Source organism: Podarcis bocagei (genome assembly GCF_964188305.1).
Source record: "Podarcis bocagei genome assembly, chromosome: 12".
NCBI lineage: Eukaryota > Metazoa > Chordata > Lepidosauria > Squamata > Lacertidae > Podarcis > Podarcis bocagei.
Genome location: NC_138137.1, coordinates 58,835,805 through 58,863,782, shown reverse-complemented (window position 1 = coordinate 58,863,782; position 27,978 = coordinate 58,835,805). Strand labels below are relative to the sequence as shown.

The 27,978-nt window shown below is 45.1% G+C and overlaps 2 protein-coding genes and 1 pseudogene across 8 annotated transcripts in view; 2 read left to right on the top strand and 1 right to left on the bottom strand.

The window, feature by feature from the left end:
* LOC308569592 (protein O-linked-mannose beta-1,4-N-acetylglucosaminyltransferase 2 pseudogene) overlaps positions 1–27,978 on the bottom strand; it is an 89,443-nt pseudogene that overhangs the window by 17,911 nt on the left and 43,554 nt on the right. The gene's annotated exons all lie outside the window — the stretch shown is intronic.
* On the top strand, positions 34–19,382 carry LOC308569727 (HIG1 domain family member 1A, mitochondrial-like). Of its 4 annotated transcripts, none has more exons than XM_081163985.1 (4): positions 34–133; positions 12,713–12,820; positions 15,202–15,336; positions 18,030–19,382. In XM_081163985.1, exons 2-4 carry the CDS (start codon positions 12,718–12,720, stop codon positions 18,083–18,085), a joined length of 294 nt encoding a protein of 97 aa, XP_081020111.1. In that variant the 5' UTR covers positions 34–133; positions 12,713–12,717; the 3' UTR covers positions 18,086–19,382. The 4 variants fall into 4 exon arrangements, with proteins under 4 accessions (XP_081020111.1, XP_081020110.1, XP_081020112.1 ...); XM_081163984.1 differs by having other exon boundaries at positions 61–175; XM_081163986.1 differs by lacking the exon at positions 34–133 and adding an exon at positions 142–162.
* Positions 21,258–27,978, top strand: part of CCDC13 (coiled-coil domain containing 13) — a 34,951-nt gene continuing 28,230 nt past the window's right edge. For 2 of the 3 annotated variants that reach the window (XM_081163591.1, XM_081163592.1), the window contains exons 1-2: positions 22,322–22,499; positions 25,989–26,223. In XM_081163591.1, coding sequence (XP_081019717.1) covers positions 22,337–22,499; positions 25,989–26,223 — 398 coding nt within the window. In that variant the 5' untranslated portion in view covers positions 22,322–22,336. Of the gene's footprint in view, positions 21,281–22,321; positions 22,500–25,988; positions 26,224–27,978 lie in introns of those variants that run through there. The other variant, XM_081163593.1, reaches the window with a different exon arrangement.

Genomic DNA, 27,978 nt, shown 5'->3' with positions numbered 1-27,978 from the left:
GCGGCGCGCTGCTTTCTGGGAGTTGCGGTCTTCCCGGCGCCAGGGCCGGAAGGGGCGGGGCGAAGGGGAAGGCAGGCGCATGCGCAGCGGTCGAGCTCGGCAGAAAGCCGGTTCGGAGGCGGCAGTGACGCACGTGAGTTGCAGGGTCTCCTTCGGGGTCAGAGCGGCTGCTGAGGTGAGGGGCTGGGGCCTCACTGGGGGGGGGTTGTTTTCGGGGAGGGGGCCTGTTTAAGGAGGCCTTTCTTCTGGGGGAGGGGGAGACTGCTTTAATAATAAAAAAAAGGTTTTAATCGTTTTAATCTGACTGACTGGGTGAAACTTTATTTTTGCAAAGTTTTCTTTGGCTGTTCTATAATAATAATAAGTTTTATTTATACCCCTCTCTCCCCTCAATAATAATAATAATAATAATAATAATAAGTTTTATTTCTACCCCTCTCTCCCCTCAATAATAATAATAAGTTTTATTTCTACCCCTCTCTCCCCTCAATAATAATAATAATGTTTTATTTATACCCCTCTCTCCCCTCAATAATAATAATAATAATAAGTTTTATTTATACCCCTCTCTCCCCTCAATAATAATAATAAGTTTTATTTCTACCCCTCTCTTCCCTCAATAATAATAATAATGTTTTATTTATACCCCTCTCTCCCCTCAATAATAATAATAATAATAAGTTTTATTTATACCCCTCTCTCCCCTCAATAATAATAATAATAATAAGTTTTATTTATACCCCTCTCTCCCCTCAATAATAATAATAATAATAATAAGTTTTATTTATACCCCTCTCTCCCCTCAATAATAATAATAATAATAATAATAATAAGTTTTATTTATACCCCTCTCTCCCCTCAATAATAATAATAATAATAATAATAATAAGTTTTATTTATACCCCTCTCTCCCCTCAATAATAATACAGTGTTGCCCCGCAAGACGAACGCCTCGCGAGACGAAAAACTCGCAAGACGAAAGGTTTTTTCGTTTTCGAGTTGCCTCGCAAGCCGAATTTCCCTATGGGCTTGCTTCGCAAAACGAAGCTTGCCCCGCAAGCTCCGGGGACAGCGCGTCTTCCCCGCTGTCCCCGGACCTCTTTTGAAGCAAGGGGCGGCGGGGAGAAGCGATCTTCTCCCCACAGCCCCAGGTCCGGGGACAGCGGGAAGCGCTTCCCGCTGTCCCCGGACCTCTTTTGAAGCAAGGGGCGGCGGGGAGAAGCGATCTTCTCCCCACAGCCCCAGGTCCGGGGACAGCGGGAAGCGCTTCCCGCTGTCCCCGGACCTCTTTTGAAGCAAGGGGCAGCGGGGAGAAGCGATCTCCCCGCCGCCCCTTGCTTCAAAAGAGGTCCGGGGACAGCGGGGAAGAAGCGATCTTCTCCCCGCAGCCCCAGGTCTGGGGACAGCGGGAAGCGCTTCCCGCTGTCCCCGGACCTCTTTTGAAGCAAGGGGCGACAGGGAGAAGCGATCTTCTCCCCGCAGCCCCAGGTCCGGGGACAGCGGGAAGCGCAGCGCGTCTTCCCCGCTGTCCCCAGACCTCTTTTGAAGCAAGGGGCGGCGGGGAGAAGCTGTCCAGGACCTCTTCTGAAGGCGGGCGGGGGGCAAAAGTCTTTGTCCCCCCTGCCTGTTTCCATAGGAACGCATTAATTGATTTTCAATGCATTTCTATGGGAAACCGTGCATCGCAAGACGAAAAACTCGCAAGAAGAAAAAACTTGCGGAACGAATTAATTTCGTCTTGTGAGGCACCACTGTAAGTTTTATTTATACCCCTCTCTCCCCTCAATAATAATAAGTTTTATTTATACCCCTCTCTCCCCTCTATAATAATAATAATAATAAGTTTTATTTATACCCCTCTCTCCCTAGCCAAGACCAGGCTCAGGGCGGCTAACACCAGGTATAAAAACAATTGATTGAAATACAACTTAAAAACAAGATGATGATGATGATGATAATTTATTTGTACCCCGCCCATCTGGCTGGGTTTCCCCAGCCGCTCTGGGCGGCTTCCACAAAGACCAAAAATACACTAAGATGTCACATATTAAAAACTTCCCTAAAGAGGGCTGTCTTCAGATGTCTTCTAAAAGTCTGGTGGTAGTTGTTCTCTTTGACATCTGGTGGGAGGGCGTTCCACAGGGCGGGTGCCACCACCGAGAAGGCCCTCTGCCTGGTTCCCGATAGCAGAACAATGGGGGTGGAGATTAAAATCCACAATTGAAATACATGCCTTGCCTTCTCTCCCCCACCGTAGGTGGCTTAGCTTCCCCATTTTGCTTCCCGCAAAACGACCCTGCCAGGTAGGCCAGGAGGCTCAAAGAGAGGCCAAGGTCACTCTTGGAGCTTCAGGACCAGGCAGGAGTTGAACCCATGGCTCCCCGCGACCCCCCCCCCCAAGTCCAGCCCTTTAACCGGAACCACATGTTGGAGTTCTGGAGTCACTGCTGAGAAAGGGGTGGGGTGGGTGGGAGGCCCCAGAGTTTCTGAAATTGTAGATTCCCCCCCCAAAAAAATATTATTCATTTTATAACACAAATAAAACAACACAAACAGGAAAAACAAACAATACAAACAAATTCTTGTCTTGTCCTTATTTTTTCTAAACATTGTTAGGTGGGCTTCCCTAAGTCCCCCCTATCTGATTTTCATTTTACCTCATCTTTAGCAGTTTACATATATCATAATTTCTAACCAATTTTTTAATCACGCTTACTTTAACCATAAAAATCTTCACATTTTATCACTTGCAAATAAGACTGTTTTAAAATACACTATCTTCTACTTCTAACCCTACAGCCTAAATCCACTTCCAAAGCTATTCTAAGATTTAAATATTTACTGAAATTGTAGGTTTTGGGGGGGCTGGAGTCGATAGCTTTGTAAAGTCCTGTTTATCCTTTCCCCTCTGGACCCTTCCTAAATGCCAGACAGCCAGTGATACAATTGTGACTTCAAGATAATTCAGGCAAAAAAAATCCCATTTTAATGAGGCCTTTTGCTTTTAACAATCCATGTCCTTTTAGAGCGGGTGGAATATTGTAATGTGTGTTTCTTTGAGTTGCTGTGGCAAAAAGGGCAACTAATGCTTTCAGTTAATACTAATAATTTTATAGTCTTCAATAATCCATAGCTTTGGTGTCTGGAAATTCTTTCTGGCATCTTATTTCCGAAACCACTCATTGTTTCCTCTTACAGGAGGTTGAATGAAGAATTGCTTAAGACATTCTAGTTTAGGGAGTAATCTCCCTGCCATAACCACCTACAAATTTTCAATTGAGGGATACTTTAAAGGGTAGATTCTTAAGGATCTTGTCTGAGACATATACACCACATTCAAAAAAATAAAGGACTCCTCCTTTAAAATGACTCTCATTCCACCAAGCTCTTCATTAGGGGCAGTAGAAAGGAAGGAATTGGGAAAAGAAGTTAAGTGAAGTGCTGGAGGAGGAAATGGGAGTGACTGAAGGTGCTAAAGTCACTGCTACTGTAAAATGAGTCTAGGCACGTGGTTCTGGGAGTAGCTGGCAAGTTGCAGAGCGGAGACTTGGAGTTTGTATAGCCAGGAAAGCCGGCATTTCTGTGATGATTCAATTGGAGACACGCACATCCGGAAGGGAGCATGCAGTGAAGTTCTGATGCAACTGGAACAAAGATTATGGGGGCAGGTGACACAAACAGGATGGACTGCTAAAACAACTGAAGGCCATGGGAACTTTGTGTCCTCAGAAGAAGTAGTGGGGAAAACCCTCTGTGTAGCAACAAAAACTTATTTAAAGTTGGTGTAAGATGGGGTCAGGACACGGGTGACGCTGTGGGTTAAACCACAGAGCCTAGGACTTGCCAATCAGAAGGTCGGTGGTTCGAATCCCCACGACGGGGTGAGCTCCCATGGGTCCTAAGTTGCCGACCCCTGGTGTAAGATTTCTAGTAAGGGAGACTTTTTTCCTGAATGAAATCTGGTGGTGTGACTGACTGATATCCCTCAAAGGCAGACTCCCTCTTAAGCAGTGAATCTTTAACCTGCCTTTGTAATTCTGGTATTTCTGCATCAATGAACTGAGTCCTTGGAGGTCAAATTATTATGCTGTCTCTGTTGGGAGCGACTGATTGCTCCAGGGGCAAAAAGGGCAGCGGATATTTCTTGCTTCCCTCCCCCCAACCCTGCAGGTTGTGGGGGTCAAGCTCAGAGCAGAATGTTCTGCAGAGACACAGTAGGCAGCTATAAACGCAGATACTTTTGAATATATTCAAGGGCAAGCAGCTGGAGCTATGCAGGCTTTCTCTGTATGAGAGTACAGACTGAGATAAGGTGGCCTGGTATGCGATAAGGTAGCCATTTCTTCAAAATAGTAACAGAATTGGCTCTTCCGTGATAACTGGGGAAGGGTCTGGAAGAATCAGGCAGCTAGAAGTATGGATCCAGTGTTGTGTCACTGGATACGGAAGGGGGGTGGGCTCTGCAAGTACCTACCTTCCAAACTTTCCCCCCTAGTCCAGTGTTTCCCAACCACTGTTCCGCGGCACACTAGTGTGCCGCGAGATGTTGCCTGGTGTGCCGCGGGAAAAATAAAAAAATTCGAAAGATTTTTTTTTTTTAAGTCAAATTTTCGATTGGGGCGCCGTCACTAGATGACCCCTGGGGTTCCCTCCCTCCCGCTCTGCGCCTCCCTCCTCCTCCTCCTCCGGGGAGGCCCTTCCTGGCTCTCGGCCAAGGCTTGGCGGCTGCCACTCACTCACTCGCTCGCCCACCCGTCCCTCCATCCCTGCACCCGGCCTCTCCCCCTCCGTCCCCGGCGCGGGGGCTGCCGGGATCCGTAGTCCCCTCGCCCTTGGGCTCCGCGCCCGCGCGGGGTGCGCGAACTACGTTTCCCAGCGTGGCCTGGCGGGCCGGGCGTTTTGTTTGAAGCGCTCTTCTCCCGGCCATGGAATGAGCGCGGCGGCCGGGCGGGCAGGGGCTCTTCCGCGCAGACCCCGCGCAGCCTGCCTGCGCCCCCGCGGAGATCGGGCGGCAGGATGGAGCCCGGGGATCCCCGCGGAGGCGGAGCGGAGGCTGCCCCCCAGGTAGGGCTGCGTCGGGGTTTTTTTATTTTTGCAATGCTGCATCCGCGCCGGAGGGGACGCATCGGACCGCGGGGAGACCCCTTGGCGGGCGTGCAAGGCAATGCATGCGTGCAGGCGTTGAATGGAGTGCAGTGCAATGCAATGGCAACGCGGCGCCCTGCATGCATGCATGCAACTTCCACCGGCGCTCCGGACTTGGCAGGTGAGGGGGGTCCCCAGTGGGCGGCAGAGAGAGCCGGGAGGGCAAAGGGGAGCCGAGGGGGGAGCAGCGCTGCTCCCCGAGCCGAGCCCGGGGGGAAACTTTGGCGTCGTTGCGCCGGGTGTTGGAAGCGGAGGCTGGCGGGGGCCCCTCACCTGCAAAACCTGGTCGCCTCTCATATATTTCGTGCATTGCATTCATCGCCCGCTTTCTCCTCCAAGGAGCTCCCGGGGGCGCGCATGGTTCTCCCTGTGTTATCCTCGCAACAACAGCCCTGCGAGGTGGGTCAGGCGAGTGGCCCAAGGGAGCACCCAGGGATTGTCCTGGCCAGGTGGGGTGATTTGAACCCTGCTCTCTGCCCGGTCTTCGTCCTCATTTAGCCCCCACATGTGCATGACTGTGCATGACTGAGGTTTTCCCCCCTCGTCTTGGCTATGGTGTGAGTCTGTCCTGTTAATTAATGGGGTTCTGCCTTCGGAGAAGATGAGCCAGCCCTCAAGGAGGTGATTATGTAATTTGCTAGCAATTCATGTCCCTCCCGGCATGACGCTGCGTGCTGACGTCACGGGGCTGTAATGGTGGTGTGCCTCGAGATTTTTTTCATGAAACAAGTGTGCCTTTGCCCAAAAAAGGTTGGGAAACACTGCCCTAGTCCAGGGGTATAACTCTCCCACTGTATTGGGAGAGGAGTGGTTAAATCAGGCATAGGCAAACTCAGCCCTCCAGCTGTTTTGGGACTACATCTCCCATCATCCCAGGCTAACAGGACCAGTGGTCAGGGAGGATGGGAGTTGTAGTCCCAAAACTGCTGGCGGCCTGAGTTTGCCTATGCCTGGGTTAAATTAATCTTCCTTTTTTAATGATAAATAATAAATTTTTATTTATGCCCCACCCTTCCCAGTTCAAAAAACCTGGCTCAAGGCAGCTAACAACAAATTTAAAACACCCAATTGTAGAAGCAGCATAAAAACACAGTATAAAGACACGAACAACAATAAAATTCAGAAATCAATTTAGGGGAAATCCATCTAATAAGCATTAGATAATCACCAGGGCTAGCTGGCTGAATTTGTCCTACTTGGGCCAGCGAGGAGGCCAGGGGAGAATTAGCTGTGGGGTCTCAGAGCGGGTGATCTTCATAAAAGGGGAGGGGGAGGGAAGAGAAGGGAAATAAAAGATCAGGCTGAATTCAAATTAAAGGCCAGTGGGTCTGGGGAACTGAAGACCTGGATGAGGCCCTCCAGGCCACTCCCACCAGCCCTCAGCTCTCCTGGTGCCATAGTGTGTAGCTTAGTTGGTAGGGCATAAGACTATTAATCTTAGGATCATAGGTTCGAACCCCATGTCGGGCAACAGATTCTTGCAGGCGGCTGGACTAGATGACCCTTGTGGTTCCTTCCAAGTCTACGATTCTGTGGCCAACTTCAGTGCTTTTGCCTTGTCTTTAAACTATAACCTTTGTTGGATGGTTAGTATTGATAACTTAACCTGTGAGATCACCTTACCGCATACATATGTGCTGCCGTGACTGCTTCAATCTGTGAGATTGGCACTGTTAATAGGTGTCACATAATCCTTGTTTAATTCGTAAGAAAGGGATCATTTAGTATGGCAGCACCCATGCTTTGAAACTCCTTGCCTGTAGATGTTGGCTGGGTGCTTTTACTGTATTATTTGTCGTGCCTTCTATATGTTCAGTTTCTGTTAATTGGTTCTCGTGGGAAACTTGCAGATTCTAGCTTCACCAATTAACTCAAGCTGGTGTCAATTTACTCTTGGCAGAAAGCCCAGGTCTGCTTGACCTAGAAACTACTCACTCTGATTGGTTAACGAGCAGCACTCAACTCTGTTATCTAGGGATTGCTAGCACAGTTTGATGTGAGGTGTGTTAGGAGTTAGAAGTGCTGTGTATGGTTATGAGAGAGAGAGAGAAAGAAAGAAAGAGGATTTATTTTGCTTTTATTTGTATGCAGAAACTCTGCTGGTTTTATTTTCCCTTTTTAATAAATCCTGTAAATAGTTATTCTGAGTCTAGCTGACTAGTCATTACCGCCGCAACTAGCTCCTTCGCTGTGCAGGAAAACTCTGCTACGTTTGGGCTAAAGCCAGTAGGGCTATGCCTGACACTTCAAAGTTCCATGAGGTTATGGGCATTGTGCTGCCAGCCTGAGTTGTGGTGGTGTCAGCATCAACGGCGTTGGTTCCAGTAGTTCCAGAGGTTGTTGTTCCTGGCTGGTTCCTGACCGTGGTGAGCTGGTGACGCAGCGGACACAAGGACAACAGCTGCAGCGTGTGAGTGCTGGGTGCTGTGGTTCCTGTTTTCTCTCTCGGTGGTCGTGAGTAGCTGGTTCCGGGTTCCAGGGACATCGCTCTCAAGATGGCCTCACAACCAGGTCAGATGGCTTTTGAGCGTCTGAATGACTCCAATTACTTGCTGTGGTCGGAACGCATGCAGGCAGTGCTGCAGAGGGATCGTCTCTGGCAAGTGGTGAGTAAGTTTCCTACGAAGCCTGATGATGAAGACCTTGATAAAGACCAAAGAGCAAGGGCCACAATTGTCTTGGGGCTGGAAGATTCCCAGTTGCCGTATGTGAGGGGAATCAAGACAGCTAGAGGTGTGTGGCAAGCACTTAAAGAACTCCATGTGCGTGAGACAGCGGTTTCCAAGCTGTTCATTCGCAAGGCATTGTACAAGGCAATGTTACAGCCTGGGGTTACAATGCAGGAACACCTACACAGTTTACAGTTAAAGTTTTCTGCGCTACAGGAAAGAGACTGTGCATTAGACCAGCAGGAGAAGGTGGCTATTATTTTGAGTTCTCTCCCGGAAAGCTGGGATAATTTAGTTTTGTCTCTAGAAGGCATACAGGAGCCTGATTTATCAGTCAGTTACGTTACTGGGCGTTTGATTGAAGAATGGCAGAAGAGGCAAGAAAGGTCGTTGGCTGCAGAGGCTTCTACAGGTGGACGGTTTGGAAGGAGTTCTCATGCCGTGCCAGAGGTGAAGCAAAAGCAGCGTACTGGTGAGGAGTCAGCGTTTGCTGTTAGGCGTTGTTTCCGATGTGGGTCTTCAGCGCATCTAAAACGACAATGTCCGGAGTTGGTCAAGTCTCAGTTGCCGGTGCAGGAGCAGAGACGAGATCAGCAGCAGCAGCAGCGTAAAAAGAAATTCTTCAAACGAAAACAGTCGGCTCAGCTGGTGACCGGCGAGGTCAAGATTGCTGATGAGAAACAAGCTGTCTGGGTGGTCGATTCTGGAGCGTCTCGCCACATCGTGAACTCAGATGACTTGTTTGTTTCCAAGAACTCAGCACAGCGCAGCCAGGTGGCTCTAGCAGACGGAAGTACTTCCGAAGTGATTTCGGGGGGTGCAGTTTTTGTTCCTTGTCTTCGTGAATGCCTGCAAAATGTACTTTGTGTGCCTTCATTAAGGAGCAATCTGATGTCTGTAGATTGTTTGCTAAAGGCTGGGTTTAAAGTGTATTTTGAAGGAGACAGTTGCATTATTAAGAAGGCTGGTGAGATTTTAGGCACTGCTAAGTCAGAGGGAGGCTTGTTTTGGCTTAAAGCAGGATCTCAAGTTGCAACAGTAGTCAGTAAATCTCAGCCTGCAGTGAATGACAAAGCTATACATGACAACTGTGTGCACTTATTGCATAGGAAAATGGGGCATGCTTGCTGGAAAAGTGTACTAAAAATGTCTGAATTGGCTGATGGGGGTAATTTAAAGAGTTGTAACAAGTACCTTGATTGTAATGTGTGTAAAAAGGTTAAAACCCACAGAGTCTCTTACCCCAGAAGTGACAGAGTTAGTGAGTCACCGCTACAGCTGGTTCACATGGATGTAATTGGTCCATTTGCTGTAAGCAGGGGTGGATCGCGCTTTTCACTAACAATTGTGGATGACGCCACGCGTTATTCTTGGGTTTTTCCCATGAAAAATAAGGGTGACGTGTTCACTAAGTTTAAAGGCTGGGTGGCATCTGTGGAAAGATTTCTGTCCATTAAGCTCAGAAGGATACAGACGGACAGAGGTGGCGAATTTATGTCAAATGCCTTTAGAGATTGGTTACAAAAGCGTGGCATTGGGCATAGAAAAACGAACGTTTTTTCCCCAGAGGAGAATGGTGTTGCAGAGCGAAAAAACAGATCTTTACAAGATATGATGTTTGCCATGCTTGAGGATGCTGATTTGCCCATGTCTTATTGGGGGGAGAGCATGCTCACCGCGTGTTATCTCCAAAACAGGCTCTTTCACCAAACAATAGGTACAACCCCGTACTTTAAATTGTTTCAGAAAAAACCCAAAATTGACCACTTGCATGTGTTTGGATCAAAAGCCTGGGTATTAATTCCGAAACAAATGAGAAAGAAGGGAGATCCTAAGACCAAACAGCTAGTGTTTGTGGGTTACCAGGAGCTGGGAAAAGGTTTCCGTTTTGCTGAAGGGACAAATGGCATTGTGATCTCCAGGAATGCCAGTTTTTGTGAACATAGTGGCTGGGAGAGACTACATGCCAATACTGAGGTTTGGTTTGAGCCTTCCCAGGAGCTTCATGACTCTGAAAGTAGACACAGAGAATCAGAGTCTGAGGGGGAGGAAAGTTCAGATAAGAGCTCTCAAGAAAGTGGAGTTAGCCAGAGACCAGTTGCTAAGCAACAAAAGAGAGGTCGTAGTTCTGAGGAGGAAAGTGGGTCAGAAGAAAAATTTTCTCCCAGAAGATCTAAAAGACAAAACAAAGGAGTGCCTCCAGTGCGTTTTTCTCCTGATACTGCAAATGTGTTTAGTGTAAGTGCAGAACCCAAGAGTTTTCAGGAGGTGTTAAAGTTACCAAAAGAGGAGGCAGAGCTCTGGAAACAGGCAATGGAGGAAGAGATGTCCTCTCTGAATGAGCACAAGGTTTTTACACCAGTAGCAGCGCCTGAGGGGGCAAAGATTGTAGGCTGCAGGTGGGTGTACAAACTTAAACCTCTGGTGACAGGAGAGTACAAATACAAAGCTCGTTTAGTTGCTCAAGGATACTCTCAGAGGCCTGGAAAAGATTATGACGAGATTTTTTCCCCTACTGCTAAGGGGGACAGTGTAAGGCTGATTTTAACACTTGGAGCAAAGAGAAAACTCCTGTTAAACCATTTTGACATTCAGACTGCATATTTACATGCACCAATATCAGAAGACCTGTATCTAGCTGAACCGCCTGGTTATGAGACAGGTTCCAATAGAGTGTTAAAATTAAACAAAGCTCTATACGGTCTTAAACAGGCTGCAAGATCTTGGAACAAATGTTTCCATGAGGCCTTAGTGTCATTTGGTTTCAAGCAGAGTACAGCTGACAATTGTGTTTATGTACGTGGTACAGGCAGTGATCAAGAGTTTTGTCTGATTTATGTAGATGATGTATTGTATGCCTGTAAAACAGATAAACAAACTAAAAGGTTTGCCAAGCAATTGTCCAGTAAGTTCAAAGTGAAGGACTTAGGCCCGGTTAGGACATATCTAGGGTTGGAAGTGTGCTGGGCCCAAGATGGCAGCTGCCTAATTAGTCAGCAGAACAAAGTTAAACAACTACTGACTACATACAGGATGCAGGATTGCAAAGGGGCAGCGGTGCCTATGGATCCAGGTTTCATAAAAACATTTCACATAGATGAGAGTCCTGAATTTGAACATCCTGATGTATATCACTCTGTAATTGGAAGTTTATTGTATATAGCACAGTGGTCCAGACCTGATATTAGCTATGCAGTAGGCATATTAAGTAGATTGGTCTCAAAACCCACACTAAATGCCTGGAAAGGGGTAAAACAAGTTCTGAGGTATCTCAAGCAGACAATTGGCTATATGTTACAATTAAATTCTTCAGAGGATGAAATGTTGAGTTGCTACTGTGATAGTGACTGGGGAAATTTGCCAGATAGAAAATCTGTCACAGGACTAGTCATAATGGTCGGTGGAGCTTTAATCAGCTGGCGGTCACGCAAGCAAGACGTTGTAAGTGTGTCATCAACGGAATCAGAGTATGCCGCATTGAGTGAATTGTGCAACGAGGTGATTTATTTCAAGCATTTGATGGCAGATTTAAATGTAAATTGTGGAGAACCAGTACAAGTTTACATTGATAATCAGGCTTGTATAACCTTAAGTAAAACAGAGGGTTTCAAATCACGTTCAAAACATATCTCTGTAAAATACCAAAATGTACGTTGCTGTGTACAAGACAATGTAATCACCTGTACTTATGTGTCAAGTGAAGAAAATGTAGCAGATGTGTTAACTAAACCATTGGCAAAGGTAAAGAACAAGCGAATGTGCAAGGGTTTAGGTTTGCTGGAAAAATAATCTCCTACATAGGTGTATTTGGAGTTAATTGTTCAGCAGAATCTGTGAGGGGGTGTTCAGTTTCTGTTAATTGGTTCTCGTGGGAAACTTGCAGATTCTAGCTTCACCAATTAACTCAAGCTGGTGTCAATTTACTCTTGGCAGAAAGCCCAGGTCTGCTTGACCTAGAAACTACTCACTCTGATTGGTTAACGAGCAGCACTCAACTCTGTTATCTAGGGATTGCTAGCACAGTTTGATGTGAGGTGTGTTAGGAGTTAGAAGTGCTGTGTATGGTTATGAGAGAGAGAGAGAAAGAAAGAAAGAGGATTTATTTTGCTTTTATTTGTATGCAGAAACTCTGCTGGTTTTATTTTCCCTTTTTAATAAATCCTGTAAATAGTTATTCTGAGTCTAGCTGACTAGTCATTACCGCCGCAACTAGCTCCTTCGCTGTGCAGGAAAACTCTGCTACGTTTGGGCTAAAGCCAGTAGGGCTATGCCTGACACTTCAAAGTTCCATGACTATAAACCATTTTTGTTTGGACAAACTTAGCCAAATTTGTAGAATACTGATGAGTGTTTTTTGCTTCTGGACAATTCTACTGTTTTAAAAATGTTTCGAATTGTTGTCTTTATAAAAAATATCTATATTGTTTTACTCCTCTTGTAAACCACTTGAGGGTTGCTGTTTTTTTACTATCAAGCTGGACATGTTGTTAAATAATAAAGTAAATAAAATGTTTCTATTCTTGCATACAGTCAAACCTCGGTTGTCAGGTGTAATCTGTTCCGGAAGCCCATTTGGCTTCTGAAATGTTGGAGAACCGAGGCGCGGCTTCTGATTGGTTGCGGTAGCTTCGGATGTTCAGCTTCCAAAAAACATTCGAAAACCGGAACACTTACTTCTGGGTTTCTGGCGTTTGGGAGCCAAAACGTTCCAAAATGGAGGCGTTCAGGAGCTGAGGTTTGACTGTATATCTGATATTTGAACGACAGTGTTACGTGTTTATATGTAATTTATTATAGCAAATTCAAAAGTCAATATCCTCTTAAAGGAAAAATTGAGTTAGGGCATGAATCAGTTGTTGTTGTTGTTTTTAAATGTGTGTTCACTTCTCTCCTTGAAGTTATCATGGCATCCAATTCAGAAAGTCCACTCCCTACCTATGAAACAGACGACAGCCAAACCTCAAAACTAATAAGAAAATCCCGGGAGTCTCCATTTGTCCCAATTGGTAAGTCCCTCTGACACTTGCAATTACCCTCTTTTTGAGTTACACAATTGCCCTCTTTGTGTTTTGGTTGGGAATATAGGAGGTACAGTCCTAAATGTCTATAGGGCAAAAAGTCGGTGCATACTGATGTATATAACTCTCTCATATAGCTGTAGATTTACCATGATTTAGTGGTCGCATTTCTACAATTGTCAGTGAGTCACTTGTTTTAAATTGGCCCTTTTCTTGATTTTCAAATTGCTTTGGTACAAGCCCACCCCACCCTGGTCCGCGATGCCTTAAAAATTGGAGACTGACACTGCACCTAGAAATGGCTGGCATCCGTCTGTCTCAGGAGCCAGTGGAAGAGTGTGCCTTCGGAGGTGAAGTCAAACCGTTGGAGAGTCACAGTGCCTGCTGTGGCTGTAGGGACTGATATGGGAGAGACATGTTTTGCTGCAGCTGGGGAAGATGGAGGCGTCCGGTTTTTCTGCTGCAGATTCACCACAGCTCTCCTCCAAGTCATTATCCCTCCTGTGGTCACTGCTGTAGATACACAGCCTAACTGATTATGGAGCATTGGTAAAGTCTTTTCAGGCCAGATCTGACTCTCATATCCTGGTTAATATCAAGGCACACTGTTCATGGAACTAGTTACCTAAAAAGTAAGGGGAAATGTGTGTGTGTCTCATGGAGCAAATGCAGGCGGGAAAAGCCCGCAAGAGCGGTGTGCTCTTTAAAGGGTGTGCGGCTCCTGCGGGCTTTTCTACGAGGTGGGGGAATTCCCACTCTTGCTGGCTTTTGTGGGAGGTGGGGGAAGGGACAGAGGGCAGCCCCTCAGTCCCTTCCCCCACCTCCCAGAAAAGCCACCAAGAGTCGCACCAGCTGTGTGGAGCGTGTGTGTGGCTCTTGGGGGCTTTTCTCCCTCGTGAAAGGGAGCGCTGAGCAGAGCCTGGGATGCACACAGGCTCTGCTCGGTGCTCCCTTTAAAAAAAATTTTTCTTCTTGCATTCCCCTTCTAAAAACTAGGTGCATCTAATGGTCAGGTGCGTCTTATGGGGTGAAAAATATGGTAATCTCTAATGAGTCAAGTTTCACTGGTGTCCTTAAACTTTGGCCAGAATCCAAAGAACCATCTGGTTCCGTCAGCAGGAATAGAGTGGGATAGGCTTTAGACTTGATTTTTTTCAGATGGCAGACTTTCGTGTTACATCCTTGTGGGGGAACCTTTAACATTTTCTGACTGGTGGACCTGATCCTTATCTCCCCATCCCTGGTGGGACAAATTGGCAGGGCCTCATACTTGTCACTCACAATACTATGCCGTCTCGCGATGCTGCGTTTTGAAGCCCATTGTGGGGCTGTTTGAAAGCCCTTTTGCAAAGTGTGCCACCCTGCTTTTAAAGCTCCAGAAACAGGTTTCTCTATGGTAGGAGGAAGTGGTTTCAGTTGAAATGGCTCCTAAAATAAACACACACACCCTCCATTTTAACAACAGTTTTATGCTCCCATGTGCCTCTTGGTCTAGCCAAGGAACAATCGAGAGCTCACTGTAAGCTCCTGATCATTCCTTTAAAGCCATGTCAGTTCTTGCCCCACACCTAATGTGAAGCCTGCTTGTTCCAGGAAGGGGGAGTCACATGGGACATCAAATGTGGGGTTGCCATGCTTTGGGTCAGTAAATAAGCTTTATTGTACTAGCCAAAGACGATGGGAAAACCATAAAAACACTATCAGAGAAGTATCTATATAACTATATGACTGTATATAAAAAACAGCCACTGCCTGAACCATGAAAATCATAAAATGCAGGAGCACCCATAGATTGGGGACTCCACACGGCATACAATGTTTTCCTATTTAGACCTCCGAATCTCCCGTGCAGCTTAGTGCAATTTTGTCCAGGTTCTTTTTACTGATCTTTCTTGCCACCAGCACAAAGTGGGCCACATTGTAAGTGTCACTGGAGCATTAGCGTCACTGATCAGCCAGAGAACCCTCTCCACCGGGGAGAGACACCTTTCCTGGACAAGCAAGGGATTTGAAAAACATATCCTAGGTTCTGTATGTAGTGGGCAATGTGATAAATATGCTTTGGGGAAACGGCCTAATGAGCCAAGATTGGCCTGTGGACCCGAGGCTCCGCACGCCTTGCGCTACATGATAAACTGCTTTTGAAACTGAAAGGCATTTCAAAAGCAGTTCATGACACAGACGTTCAGTGCAGACATCTTCCATGAACCTGAGCAACTTTAGGGATCCCAAGCACTACTAGTTGTCGTCAGCCCCAGCCACTTTAATCAAGTGTTCTGTTGAGGGTGTTGCAATGGCCAGCTGCACTGGCATACAAGAAATATAGAATTTATCGGGCACTTCTGACTTTCTCTTCCCCTTTTCTCCAGGCATTGCAGGTTTTGCAGCCGTGGTGGCCTATGGGCTCTACAAGCTGAAGCACAGAGGGGACACCAAAATGTCCGTTCATCTGATTCATATGCGTGTGGCAGCACAGGGCTTCGTTGTGGGGGCCATGACCTGCGGTACGTACCAAAACCAGAAAGTCTTGTGTCTTGTTCAGGTACGCGGCAAGTTGCCCTTCTCTGCAAACCTTTGTTTGCCAAGGTACCTGAGAGAGGGTGTCTTGATTTGGGCCGGTCCTGGCTTGGGCACTCTGTTTTCTGTGATCCTAAAGGAAGCCACAAGAGCCCTGGTAATCAGGTGGCGGATCACTGATCAGGATATATGTGCTTCCGTGAGTTCCTCTCCCTCCTAGTATGGAAGTGGATCTCTTACTGCTTTGTGTGCAGCCTGGGCAGGTGTTTTTCATGGGCATGATGGAGGGCTCTGAAGGATCTAAGAATCCTTCAGTTCCTAAATCTTAACTCTGCCTCCATTGGCCAGCACGACAAACATCCCCCTTGATTGCATAGTTAGGCAGAGTCAATGTACAGTAATACCTCAGGTTGAATGTGCTTCAGGTTGAGCGCTTTCGGGTTGCACTCCGCGGCAACCCGGAAGTAATGGAGCACGTTACTTCCGGGTTTCGCCGCTCAAAATGACATCATGCACAGAAGTGGCGAATTGCAACCCACACATGCACAGACGCAGGTTGCGTTCTGCTCAGGATGCGAACGGGGCTCCGGAACGGATCCCGTTTGCATCCAGAGGTACCACTGTATGTCTTAATAGATAGAAGTGAAGGAATGACCGCCGGGTGTGGAGCACACTTCTGCCCGCAGACAAGCCACAGCTGTCTGAACATCATGCCCTCTATCTGACCTTTGGCTTTCTCTGTGGTCAGTCTTTGACCTTTGTCTCCGTCATACATTGTTCAAGGGGAAAATGATGCGGTGGAAACAGGTGCCAAAATAACTTTGTACCACCCCACCATCGCGTGATTGGAAGATGTAAAGGGCACAGTCCAAAATGTATCTGACTCGTTTTGCATATTGTGCTAAAAAACGAGCCTTGGCAGAGCTAGCTGGCAGCTTGTTTGTGCACAGCTCACCTGCATTACCAATTCCTGCCTCACGTCCTTCACTTCAAAGAAGGTTGCAGAGATAGAATAGATGAGGTGCTTAAACAAGAAACAGCTAAACTGATCCCTGGCAGATACCTTGACACATACCCTGTTGATTTACTCTACAAGAAGATGTCGGTCTCACATAGTAAGAACATGTAATGGAACACACTATGTTAAATCTGACTTCCTTGGTAGGGCGGCATAGGCCTGCTAGGTTGTGAGGTCCACTGTTTTGTGGAGAAGAGGACTATGGAAGGCTACTTGGCTTCAGTTACTCAAAACCACAGGAGGGGAGAGGGCTCTTGGACTTGACTCCTACTTGCAGATTTCCCACAGACATCTGCTGGGACGCTGTGAGAGGAGTATGCTGGACTAGATTGGCCATTGGCCTGATCCAGCACTCTTCTCATGTTTGGGATAGGTCCTCTAACAAGGATGGAGCGGCCGCCCATTGATTAAAAACTTCTGGTTAAAAATATTTCGGGAAATGGAACAAACTGCATCTCAGTCGATTAATTTAGATCCCAAAATAGCATTGCTTTCTATATTTGTAGATGAAGCACAAAATCTTGAGATACAAAGACTTAATTGTGCATCTTATAACTGCAGCACGTCTTGCTGCTGCTAGACACTGGAGGACGTTAAACGTGAACCTATATGAAGTTTGGTATACTTATGTCTGGGAATTTATTTTGATGGAAAAGTTAACAGAAGGGGTACGCGAAAGAAAACAACGTGAGAAACTACATACCTTTTACATAACGTGGTCTTCCTTTATTACATATGCATCAAAGAAAGAACATGCATTTAAACCACCTAAGGCACATGGGAGCATGTGGAATGCTATTTTTTTAAACCAGCAACTGTAGAAATAATTTTTTATTTGACTATATTACTAATGTAATTACCTGGACGTAGTTTGGGCTGTTTGGGGGCGGGGTTAGGGGAAAACTATTTGATTGCTTGTATTTGATTATATGGGACGCGGGTGGCGCTCTGGGTTAAACCACAGAGCCTAGGACTTGCCGATCAGAAGGTCGGCGGTTCGAATCCCCGCGACAGGGTGAGCTCCCGTTGCTCGGTCCCTGCTCCTGCCAACCTAGCAGTTCAAAAGCACGTCAGAGTGCAAGTAGATAAATAGGTACCACTCCGGCGGGAAGGTAAACAGCATTTCCGTGCGCTGCTCTGGTTCGCCAGAAACGGCTTAGTCATGCTGGCCACATGACCCGGAAGCTGTATGCCGGCTCCCTCGGCCAATAAAGCGAGATCAGCGCCGCAACCCCAGAGTCGGTCACGACTGGACCTAATGGTCAGGGGTCCCTTTACCTATTTGATTATATGTTGTTCTTATATTCAACTAATAAAATATTCCAAAAGACAGAAAGAAAGAAAAAAGGATTTCCAGCAAAAGAAAGATAGCTTTGAGCTTGTTTTCTCCTGCTCCGGAAGGAAGGACTCAAACCGAAGGCTTCAAGTTACAAAAAAGGAGATCTAGACTAAAGATCAGGAAAAACTTTCTGAAAGTAACAGCTGGTTGACAGTGGAACGGTCTCCCTCTGGCGATTGTGGACTCTCCTTCCTTGGAGGTTTTTAAGCAGAGGTTGGGTGGCCATCTGCCATGGCTGCTTCAGCTGAGATCCCTGCATCAGGCTCCCTTCGAACTCTATGATTCTATGAACTCCTAACCCTCTTTTTCTTTTCTTCTTCCAGGTGTCCTTTATTCCATGTATCAAGAATACTGGGCTAAGCCCAAGCCTAAGCCCTAGGAAGCCATCAGTTGAAACCTGTGTGTTCTGGTGTTCTTATGTACTCTCTAGCGATAGACCTCACATGGAAATGGCTCTGCAGTGATAACAAGCACGAGGGAGCGGCTCTGTAACTCTGTCCACGTCACGCACGGTGTTAACCTCTACGCTGCCAGTGTTGCTCTGCATTAAGTTGTCAGTGACTTCAAACCTGTTCTCTCTGGCTTGAGTGACACCATCAGCTGATACTTTTTAAAAAAAATATAGCATCCAGCCCCTTTTTCGCTATGCATCCCTGGCACTTAGGCACTCTGCGGCTTAGAGGTCCAGAATTTCCTCTTCAGAAGCTGTTCCTTTACTTTGCGAAATAATCAAGCGAGAAAATATTGGTAGAGGTGTACCAGTGTTTAGCAGAACACAAAATCTAACTCTCTCACTGAATTCTTTAAACTCCCTTGGAACAAATGTTGTGGACAATCAGCTCTTACCATAGATTAAATTATTTGCTGTCTTTTATTTATTACACAATATTAAATTCTAAAACTCACTTATTTTCACTGGAGGGCATTGTAGTTTCTTGAATTCTTTTAAAAAAAAATAATTGCACACTTTGTATTGCATATATTTTAAAGAGGCTTGTTTGCACAGGGTGGGGGCCCCATATGGAAAACCCTTGCAGTGAAATAACGGGGCCAAATCAAAAACAGACCATGGTTCTCAACATTTGATGGAAAATGTGGAATGCTGAAACAAGATCTCCTGGGCAGGGGATTCATATATTTGGTTGTGCCCGCCCCCAGTAGCTAGCCAAAATGTTGTTGTTGCCACCAACTGATCCTCCCCCTGAGCAGGTGAGGTCTTGATTGTCACATCACCCCAAACCTCAGTGTTGAAGCCAGCCCCCCGTCTTCCTCGCCAGCTCAAAGCTGTAGGAGAAGACAATGTCAAGAATACTCAGCACGCAGAACCTTGAACTGGCTCAGTGTTTCAGCATGAAGTTGGGGAGATTGCTTGCCCTTCAAGAAGTTGGTTTTTTTTAAAAAATGTATTTGTTAGCGGCCAGGTGATGCTGATTATACCCCCCCCCCAAATTCACGAAACACTCAGTCGTCATCCTGTTGCTTACCACTAATAGATGGGACTTAACAGCTGTGGCTGAAATGGAATTTCAGGTCTGTAAAATTTCTGCCAGGCTGCCTGCGTGCCTTGATTATATCATAATGTTCTGAGTGATGTTAAATAATGCAGTGTAAATCTAATTCAGTGACTCTGGTTTTGTTAAATATATGTACATGAGAACAATTGTACTCTCCCAAAAGCCACATCTGTGTAGTCTGTTATTTTGTCTTTTGTGTTGTTCTGTGGCATACTTGCCTGCCCTTGTGAGCGGAAGTAGAAAAGAAAATAGGCAGATCTGTGGGGGCCCAGAGTTATGGAATGCGTCCTGTTCTCTAGCTAGAACAGGGGGGTAGGTTTTGATAAAGCAGGAGGTCTGTTTACTTTATTAAAACATGCGCATCAAGGATTCCAGAGCCGGACAGCAACAAAACAATGACACAAAACCTCGGCCTTGAGTTTTCCATGAGAAATGCATTTCCCGTAGTTGGTGTTGGCATAGATTAACTAAGGTTGATTGGTATTAGTATTAATTGTAAAGCACATACTGAAAAAGGCAGATTAATGTCCCCCCAATGTTTGGAACTTTGCTTACATGAAGGGATCAAGGGTTTGTCTCAGTCACCCCACAAGTGGGGCAAGTAAGTCCCTGCCAAACTCATGCTTAGGGCTATAGATGCTAGATCTGGGGAGAACCGATAGGACAAATTTTCTATTGTTATTCCATCCCAAGGAGCTTGACAGGGAGGGAGGCTGACTTGGCCCCACGCTGTGGGTGCCCAGTGATAGGTTCCGTAACATGTCACTTTCAGGAGTTCAGCCTACGCTCGAGTAGGACCCTGACAGAGACACATGCCCGACTGGCATGTTCCCTACTGGTCAATCGGGAGCTTCATAAGCTTTCTTCAGCCCGAACATCACAGCGACACACGGAGCACTGCAACATGGCTCCCTCTCTAGCATCAAACAGCAAAGAGAAAAAACTAAGGACAACAGTCCCACTTCACGGAAACAGTAACACAAAATCCTGTCTCCGTCACTTCCCACTCTGTGGAGTCAAAACACATTCCGTCGTGTGAAAGACAACAACCCCACGACTGCAATCATGGAGCAGGAATTCTAACAATGACTACCTTGTGAGGTAGGCTAGGCAAGTTGGTTGTGTTTCAGTATTTTATTCCCTGTTTATAACTACTTTTGTTATGTTGTGGTTAGGTTTTCTCCCTGTCGTAAGCTGCCTTGAGCACGGCTTCAGCTGTGGAAAGGCAGTATACGAATGTATGTATGCATGAAAATGTGGGATTAATTGAAGTACTACGGCTGAAGCTGTTTGCAAATACTTATTTTTATTTCATGTAATTTATACACCACTGACCGTGGGGAAAAACAACCTCTGTTATCACTATTAGCTGGTTTTATCACCTCAAAACAGATGTTGCTGTGTCAGTGAAAGTTAAGAAAAGAGCCACCAAAATAATCAAAGGAACGGAGCAACCCCCCTGGAAAGAAAGGTTGCTTTGGGACTTATTAGTTTAGAGAAAAGGCAAGTAAGAGGAAACATGAAATAAATTTATTAAATTTTGCATAACATGGAGAGAATGGGTAGAGACTCAGCCCTTATGTTGCAAGAGAGGGATGTAGTCAGGAATACTTGCAAGTAGGACGCAGGAGACTAGGGTTCAAATCCCTGCTCAAGTTCTAAAATAAAGGTACGAAAAAGGGGGGGGTTTGTTAATGTTTTTATTATGTACTTCTTGATTTTGTGCTGTGAACTGCCCTCAGATCCATGAATGAAGGGCGGTATCCAAATTTAATAAATAATAATATAAAAACAACAGCAACAATGCCCCCAACATCCTAGCCTCAGTTTTCCTCCTGTGCAAAGGCTCCCCGCAAACCCTCCTTCAGTATGGCCTGTCATTTTAGGGGGCGAAACTTAATTTTGCAAATTTATTCAGTGAGGCGTCTTAAAAATACGTTTTGGGGTGTGAGGAATGCAAATATGCCATTGGACAACATTTAGCTTGGCGGGGGGGGGGGACTCCAAAAAAGTGCATAAACTGCTCTTGGAAAACCGAAAACTTCACCTGAATATGTCAGGTAATGCTAAATAATAATAATGATAATGAGTAATAAAAGATAATATCACTAATATAGTACACAAGTACTTGGCAATTTTTTTATTTATTTTTTATAATATTTTTTATTAGATTTCCATTTTATAATAATTAAACACATTCTTATTGTCCACCTTTCTTCGTTTCCTCGTATGACTTTCCTGTCAACTTCCCTCCCTCCTGCCTCATGGTTTTCAAAGTTAATTTTTTACATCATAGCATTTATATATTTTCCATTCGACGTTTCACTCCTTCAGAATATCACAACTTTTAAATAAATATTAAAAGGTAGTAACAATTATCATTACAAGTCTTCTGACAACCCTGCTGGCATTGTCAATTGCTTACAGTGGTCATTCAAATACTGTATAAATTTACACCAGTCTTTTTTCTTCCTTTTTAATTTTTTCTTTGGAATTTTATTTACAACATAACATAAACACCCCGTGAACATAACATACAGTGAACCTAACAATACAAACAACCAAATAAAAGACTTCTTTTATCCTGTATCTGGCCTCATTTACTCCTTATAAACTGTTTCCTAATAATAATTAAGATTTTTTCCCCAATTATAACTTAAATATCCACCAAGTCTCCTGCAGACGTTAATCGAAACAAGTCCAGGTGTGTATTTTAGGGCATCGTTTTGTGAAGTATTCTCTGCATTTTCCCCATTTATTTATTTTTTCTTTTTTAAAAAACCTTTTTTTATTCTTGTATAGAAAAGCGAAGCCTGCTCTGATTCAGATTTCTTTCGAAACGTGTGATCTCCAGTCTTTTTGGAATGCGTTGGTATTTGGCAATTTATTTATTTTTAAGTATTTCTGTGCCATTTTACACACATTTCGCTTCCCAAGCGAACCTAAAATTACGTTCTCTCTTTAGAAACCCCGAGCAGCGTCGCAACTTTGGGGCGCCCCTCCTTTTTTATTTAATTTTTCTTTGGAATTTGGACGCTGAAGGGTTAAACTGCGCGCCGCTGCCTCGCTGACCCATCGCATCCTTTCTCCCGGAGCGGAGCCCGGAGGATGCTGCCATGGCAACGGTTGCCGAGGCAACCGCGTCCCGCTCTGGGACTCGGAGGGCGGGCTTGCGGCCTAGTCCGGCCCTGCCGCCTTCCAGGCCCGGGACTCGCGTAGCCTTCCTCTGCCCCCAGGAAGGGGGTTGCGTGGGGAGACCCGGCCTAGGCCCCGAGAGAGGTGAGGACTGGCCGGGGTGGGTGTGTGGAAATTGCCCGGGGAGCCTGGCAGCCTCCTAGCGACGGCTTCGGGTGGAGAGGCCTGCCTTGCAAGGGGGTGGACTAGATGACTTTGGGTGCCCCTCCAACTTACAAATGCATGGTACTAATAAAGGGGGAAGGAGAGAGAGAGAGAGAGAGATGCTTTTCTGCTCCACCCAACAAATGTCTATGACACCCCCCTCCCAAAAAATAAAATAAAAAGGCACAAAGCATAGCTGTCAACGTTTCCCTTTTTTAAAAAAAGGAAATTCCCTTATTCCCAATAGGATTCCTCGCAAGAAAAGGGAAAAGTTGACAGCTATGCCATAAAGGGACACAAATATTAATATTTTAATCTTGTTTTTAAGTTGTATTCATTCAACTTGTTTTTATTACTGCTTGTTAGCCGCCCTGAGCCCGGCCTTGGCTGGGGAGGGCAGGGTATAAATAAAAATTATTATTATTATTATTAAATTTCTTTGAACTTCTGAATGGGAACCTGATCTTAATGGAGGAGAAAACCCACGAGGGAAGGTAACAAAAGCAGCTCAGTGACATGTTTTATGTTGTATTTTATGCTGTTTTTTTGTTGCATCAGTTAAGTGTTTTCAATTTGTTGTTAGCCGCCCTGAGCCCGGTTTTCTGAAGCCGGAAGGGCGGGGTATAAATAAAAATTTATTTAGTTATTTAATAAATACGTGGCTTAATTTTATTTCATATGCCTCAAAGAAAAGGGGGGGGGAAGCATGCTTATAAACTGCCCAAAATCTTACAGATTGATACACTTTTACATGCGATTTAAAGTGGTCTTAACTTTATCTGCTTGTGTTGATGGACTGTGTTTAAATTTTGTAAGGGTGGGATGGGGGGCAGGGACTAATCTCCTGAATGCTTGTTGTTCAAAATCAATAAAATGGAGCTATGCCTGTTTCTTCCCCTCCCCATTTGAATTCCCCCTCATCTTTTATTGGGAAAATATAAATAAAGTTACAGGAAGGGGGAATTACATATTTGCCGGCCTCAATGCTGGTTCAGTTGTACCCACCCACTTTTTCCAGGGATAAAGCCTTACCCCTCCCCCCCGCCTAAGGCATCAGTGGGTGGGTGTAACATAATAATAATAATAATAATAATAATAATAATAATAATAATAATAATAATAATAATTTATTTCTACCCCGCTGTTATGTACTGAGTTGAATAGGATCCAAACTGCAGCAGTCTGATTGGTCCTAGAACAATAGAATCCAAATTGCAGCAGTCTGATTGGTCCTAGAACAATAGGATTCAGAATGCAGCAGTCTGATTGGTCCAAGAACAATGCAGCAGTATGATTGGTTGGCAGGAACCACCCAATCATACTCCAGATACAAGTGAATCCACAACCTGATTGGCTTACAGTAGAATTCCAGAATTAACCAATCATGTGCAGCCCATTGTGTAAATAATGTATATAAAGCAGATACTTTGAGGGGACATTCATTCATTCCTCCTCACCACTATGAGCTGAATAAAGAGCATGAAATCACTTTGCGACTCTGAGTATATTTCACCCGCCCATCTGGCTGGGTTTCCCCAGCCACTCTGGTCTGCTTTCAACAGAATATTAAAATACAATAGTCTATTAAACATTAAAAGCTTCCCTAAACAGGGCTGCCTTCAGATGTCTTCTAAAAGTTATTAGACGTGTGTGAGACACAAACATGACACCTTCGAGTTCTCTAGGCTTCAGTTGCCTTCTCTCAGAAGTAAAACCCCTGAATAAGAACAGGAATGCATGTGTGGATGGATGTAAGGATGCAGATGGCAGAACGAGAGTCAGGGTCCACACCTTCCTTTTCATCCTGCCAGCACTAGATTTAAAGTGGTGCAGGAGGTTTCCCCTCACAGTGCGCTGAGCTGAGGGGCACAACCTAATAATAATAATAATAATAATAAACATCTTTCCGCAGGGCCTGCAAGGTAGAGCTGTTCCGCCTGGCCTTTGGTTTGGACTCAGTCTGACCCTTATGTTTCCCTCCCCTTATGGTTTTGATCTATGGGCTACTATTAAAATGAGGCTGCATTTTAAATTGCATTTTAATCCGTATTTTAATAAATTGGTTGTTGTTTGTTCCCCCCTATTATGTTTTTCTTGTAATTTTTCTGGTGTTAGCCGCCCTGAGCCTGGCTCTGGCCAGGGAGGGTGGGGTATAATAATTATTATTATTGGTATTTACTGTAGCAAAATGAATTACTGTGCAAATAGGAAATATTAAGGGGGGGACCAGCAATATTTTGTTTTATTAGCTGTTCTGTGATGCTTCCCCAGTTTATAATTTCATTATTCCCATATGGAGGGATATTCTTGCGCACATGGGCAACAAAAGTGGGACAAAAAAATAAACTGAAACATTAGCATTATAAAAAGTGACAGAAGTTCAGCAGGAAGTTGTGTGACATCGTGCAGAAACAAAGACATCCGCTAATTGGAAATGAAACAATATATCCACCGCAAAAAATGTTGCAGGCACAAATATTATTGAAAATGCAATTGTGTATAACCCCCCTGATACCACCATGAACACAATTCATCATGAATGCACAATAAGAAGGGCATTTGGAGGGGGCACTGTGGTTATGGAGAGAGCTGAAGGACCAGGTGCGCAGCCTGGGAGTCATTTTGGACTCACAGCTGTCCATGGAGGCACAGGTCAAATCTGTGTCCAGGGCCGCTGTTTACCAGCTCCATCTGATATGCAGGATGAGACCCTCCCTGCCCGCAGACTGTCTCGCCAGAGTGGTGCATGCTCTAGTTATCTCCCGCTTGGACTACTGCTATGCGCTCTACGTGGGGCTACCTTTGAAGGTGACCCGGAAACTACAACTAATCCAGAATGTGGCAGGTAGACTGGTGACTGGGAGCGGCCGCCGAGACCACATAACACCGGTCTTGAAAGACCTACATTGGCTCCCAGTACGTTTTGGAGCACAATTCAAAGTGTTGGTGTTGACCTTTAAAGCCCTAAACGGCCTCAGTCCAGTATACCTGAAGGAGCATCTTCACCCCCATTGTTCTACCCGGACACTGAGGTCCAGCGCCGAGGGCCTTCTGGCGGTTCCCTCACTGCGAATAGCCACGTTACAGGAAACCAGGCAGAGGGCCTTCTTGGTAGTGGCACCCGCCCTGTGGAACGCCCTCCCATCAGGTGTCAAAGAGAACAACAACTACCAAACTTTTAGAAGACATCTGAAGGCAGCTCTGTTTAGGGAAGATTTTAATGTTTGATGTGTTACAGTATTTTAATATTTTTGGGGAAGCCGCCCAGAGTGGCTGGGGAAGCCCAGCCAGATGGGCGGGGTATAAATAATAAATAATAATAATAATAATAATTATTATTATTATTATTATTATTATTATTAGCTGTCTTGGAACCATTCTTGAGAGCATTCTGATTTTTTATTTTTCTCTCTTTGTTTTCCTTTCAAGAGTGCATAATGGAGCCGGATGAGGAAGTGAACGAAAATTTAAGAAGGCAGCTTAAGGCTCTCCAGGAACAGCAGCAAAAGAGGATGCAGAACCTGATGGAGAAGAAGAAAGAAAAACAACAACAGAGCGTGAAACAAAGCGAAAAGGGCAGTCCAGAGGAAGCCTTTGGGGTCCAAGATGATCTCGGCTTATACACCGTGGGCAGTGAGATGTCTAAGGAGGACATTAGCAAAAGGTATAGAGGTAGCCCAGACTCATTCATCAGGGAAATGTCAAAGGACGCGCTGGACGTTTGGGTGCAACTCGGCTTGCGGAAGAGGGGATGCATGGGGTTAAAACAGATAGGACAGAGAACCTCCAACTTCCCAGACTATCCCTGTACGTTAAACCTCTTGAGCTGACCTTCTATCTCTTTGCGGTGGAGCTAGAGCAGGGAGCCCCAGGACTGTCCCTCCAGGCCCCTCTACCCAGCCTTGGGACTCTTCCCAGACCACACCAACTCACCAGTCCTGCTTCCTGCCTTTCCTCAAGTGTTTTTCCCTGTCTGGGACATAGTTTATAACTGTTCTGATAGATGATAGATAGATAGATAGATAGATAGATAGATAATTTATTCCGGTCGGAGACCAGCTTATAAAACACACTTGGGGGTACAATCCCAGAAGGAAAACAAACATTTAAAACAATGTACAGTGGTACCTCGGGTTAAGTACTTAATTCATTCCGGAGGTCCGTTCTTAACCTGAAACTGTTCTTAACCTGAAGCACCACTTTAGCTAATAGGGCCTCCTGCTGCTGCCACGCTGCCGGAGCACGATTTCTGTTCTCATCCTGAAGCAAAGTTCTTAACCTGAAGCACTATTTCTGGGTTAGCGGAGTCTGTAACCTGAAGCGTATGTAACCTGAAGTGTATGTAACCCGAGGTACCACTGTACAACAATAAATTTAAAATTTATATATTTTCCCCCAATTTTTTTTATTGGTTTTCACATTCATCACAGAAAAAAAGAAAAAAGAAAAACATTACAAAACACAAAAATAAATAAAAAGACATTAAAAAATATTACTTCCAATCCCTAATTTCATTACATTGATAACTGACTTCCTCAAATCCCCTCTAACTGAATTTCATTATATCACCTGTTTAGCAGTTATCCAAATTCATATTTCTAATGGTATTAACTTCTTTCATTTACTAACCTTTTCTCCTTTATTAATATTCTAATCCTTAATCTTTATTAACAATGTATTCTTAATCTACCCATAAGCCTATTTATTACTTCCAAGAAATTTCTCTTTATCTTATATTACAATATTTAGTTAAATATTCTTTAAATTTATTCCAGTCCTCTTGTGTCTCTTTTTTCTGGCCACGGATTCTTGCGTGACCAGGTCAGCAAGCTCCAAAAAGTCCATCACTAATTTTAAAATTTATAAATGCGATAAGCGTATAGACACTTAAAACTTTAAGATAAGCTGTCGCAGAGAGATGACCCAGAGTCACCCATGGAACTGAGTCTGGGGATTTTCTTAACGAACTAGTTTGGGTCAGGGGATAGTCTGCGCCTACAGATCTGTACACAGAATCTGGCGACCATCCGGGTCGTCTTACGATCTTTGCCTAACAGGAAAAAGGTCAAATTTTTGCTTTTCCGGGAGGTCAGCGAGCCTCACCAGCAGGGGATCAATGGTCTTACTACGTGCCTCTTCATAAAAGGGACATCTAAAGAACAACTGCTCTGGGCTTCCTATCTCCCCCAATGAACAGGTGCAAAGTCTCTGAGCATATGGGACTTTTTAAAAGGATCCTTCCAGGACCGGTGAGGGCAGGGCAGAGCTTCTGGCGAGTGTAAAAGCCCTCCTTGCATTTTTGGATACGAGAAAGAAGAGATATGCTGCCGGTGCAGCTATATATCTCTCGATTTCTCCAATTTTATAGTCGGGGCACCTTGAGCAGTCCTGTTGTCTCTCGGTGTCTATGATTCTTTGC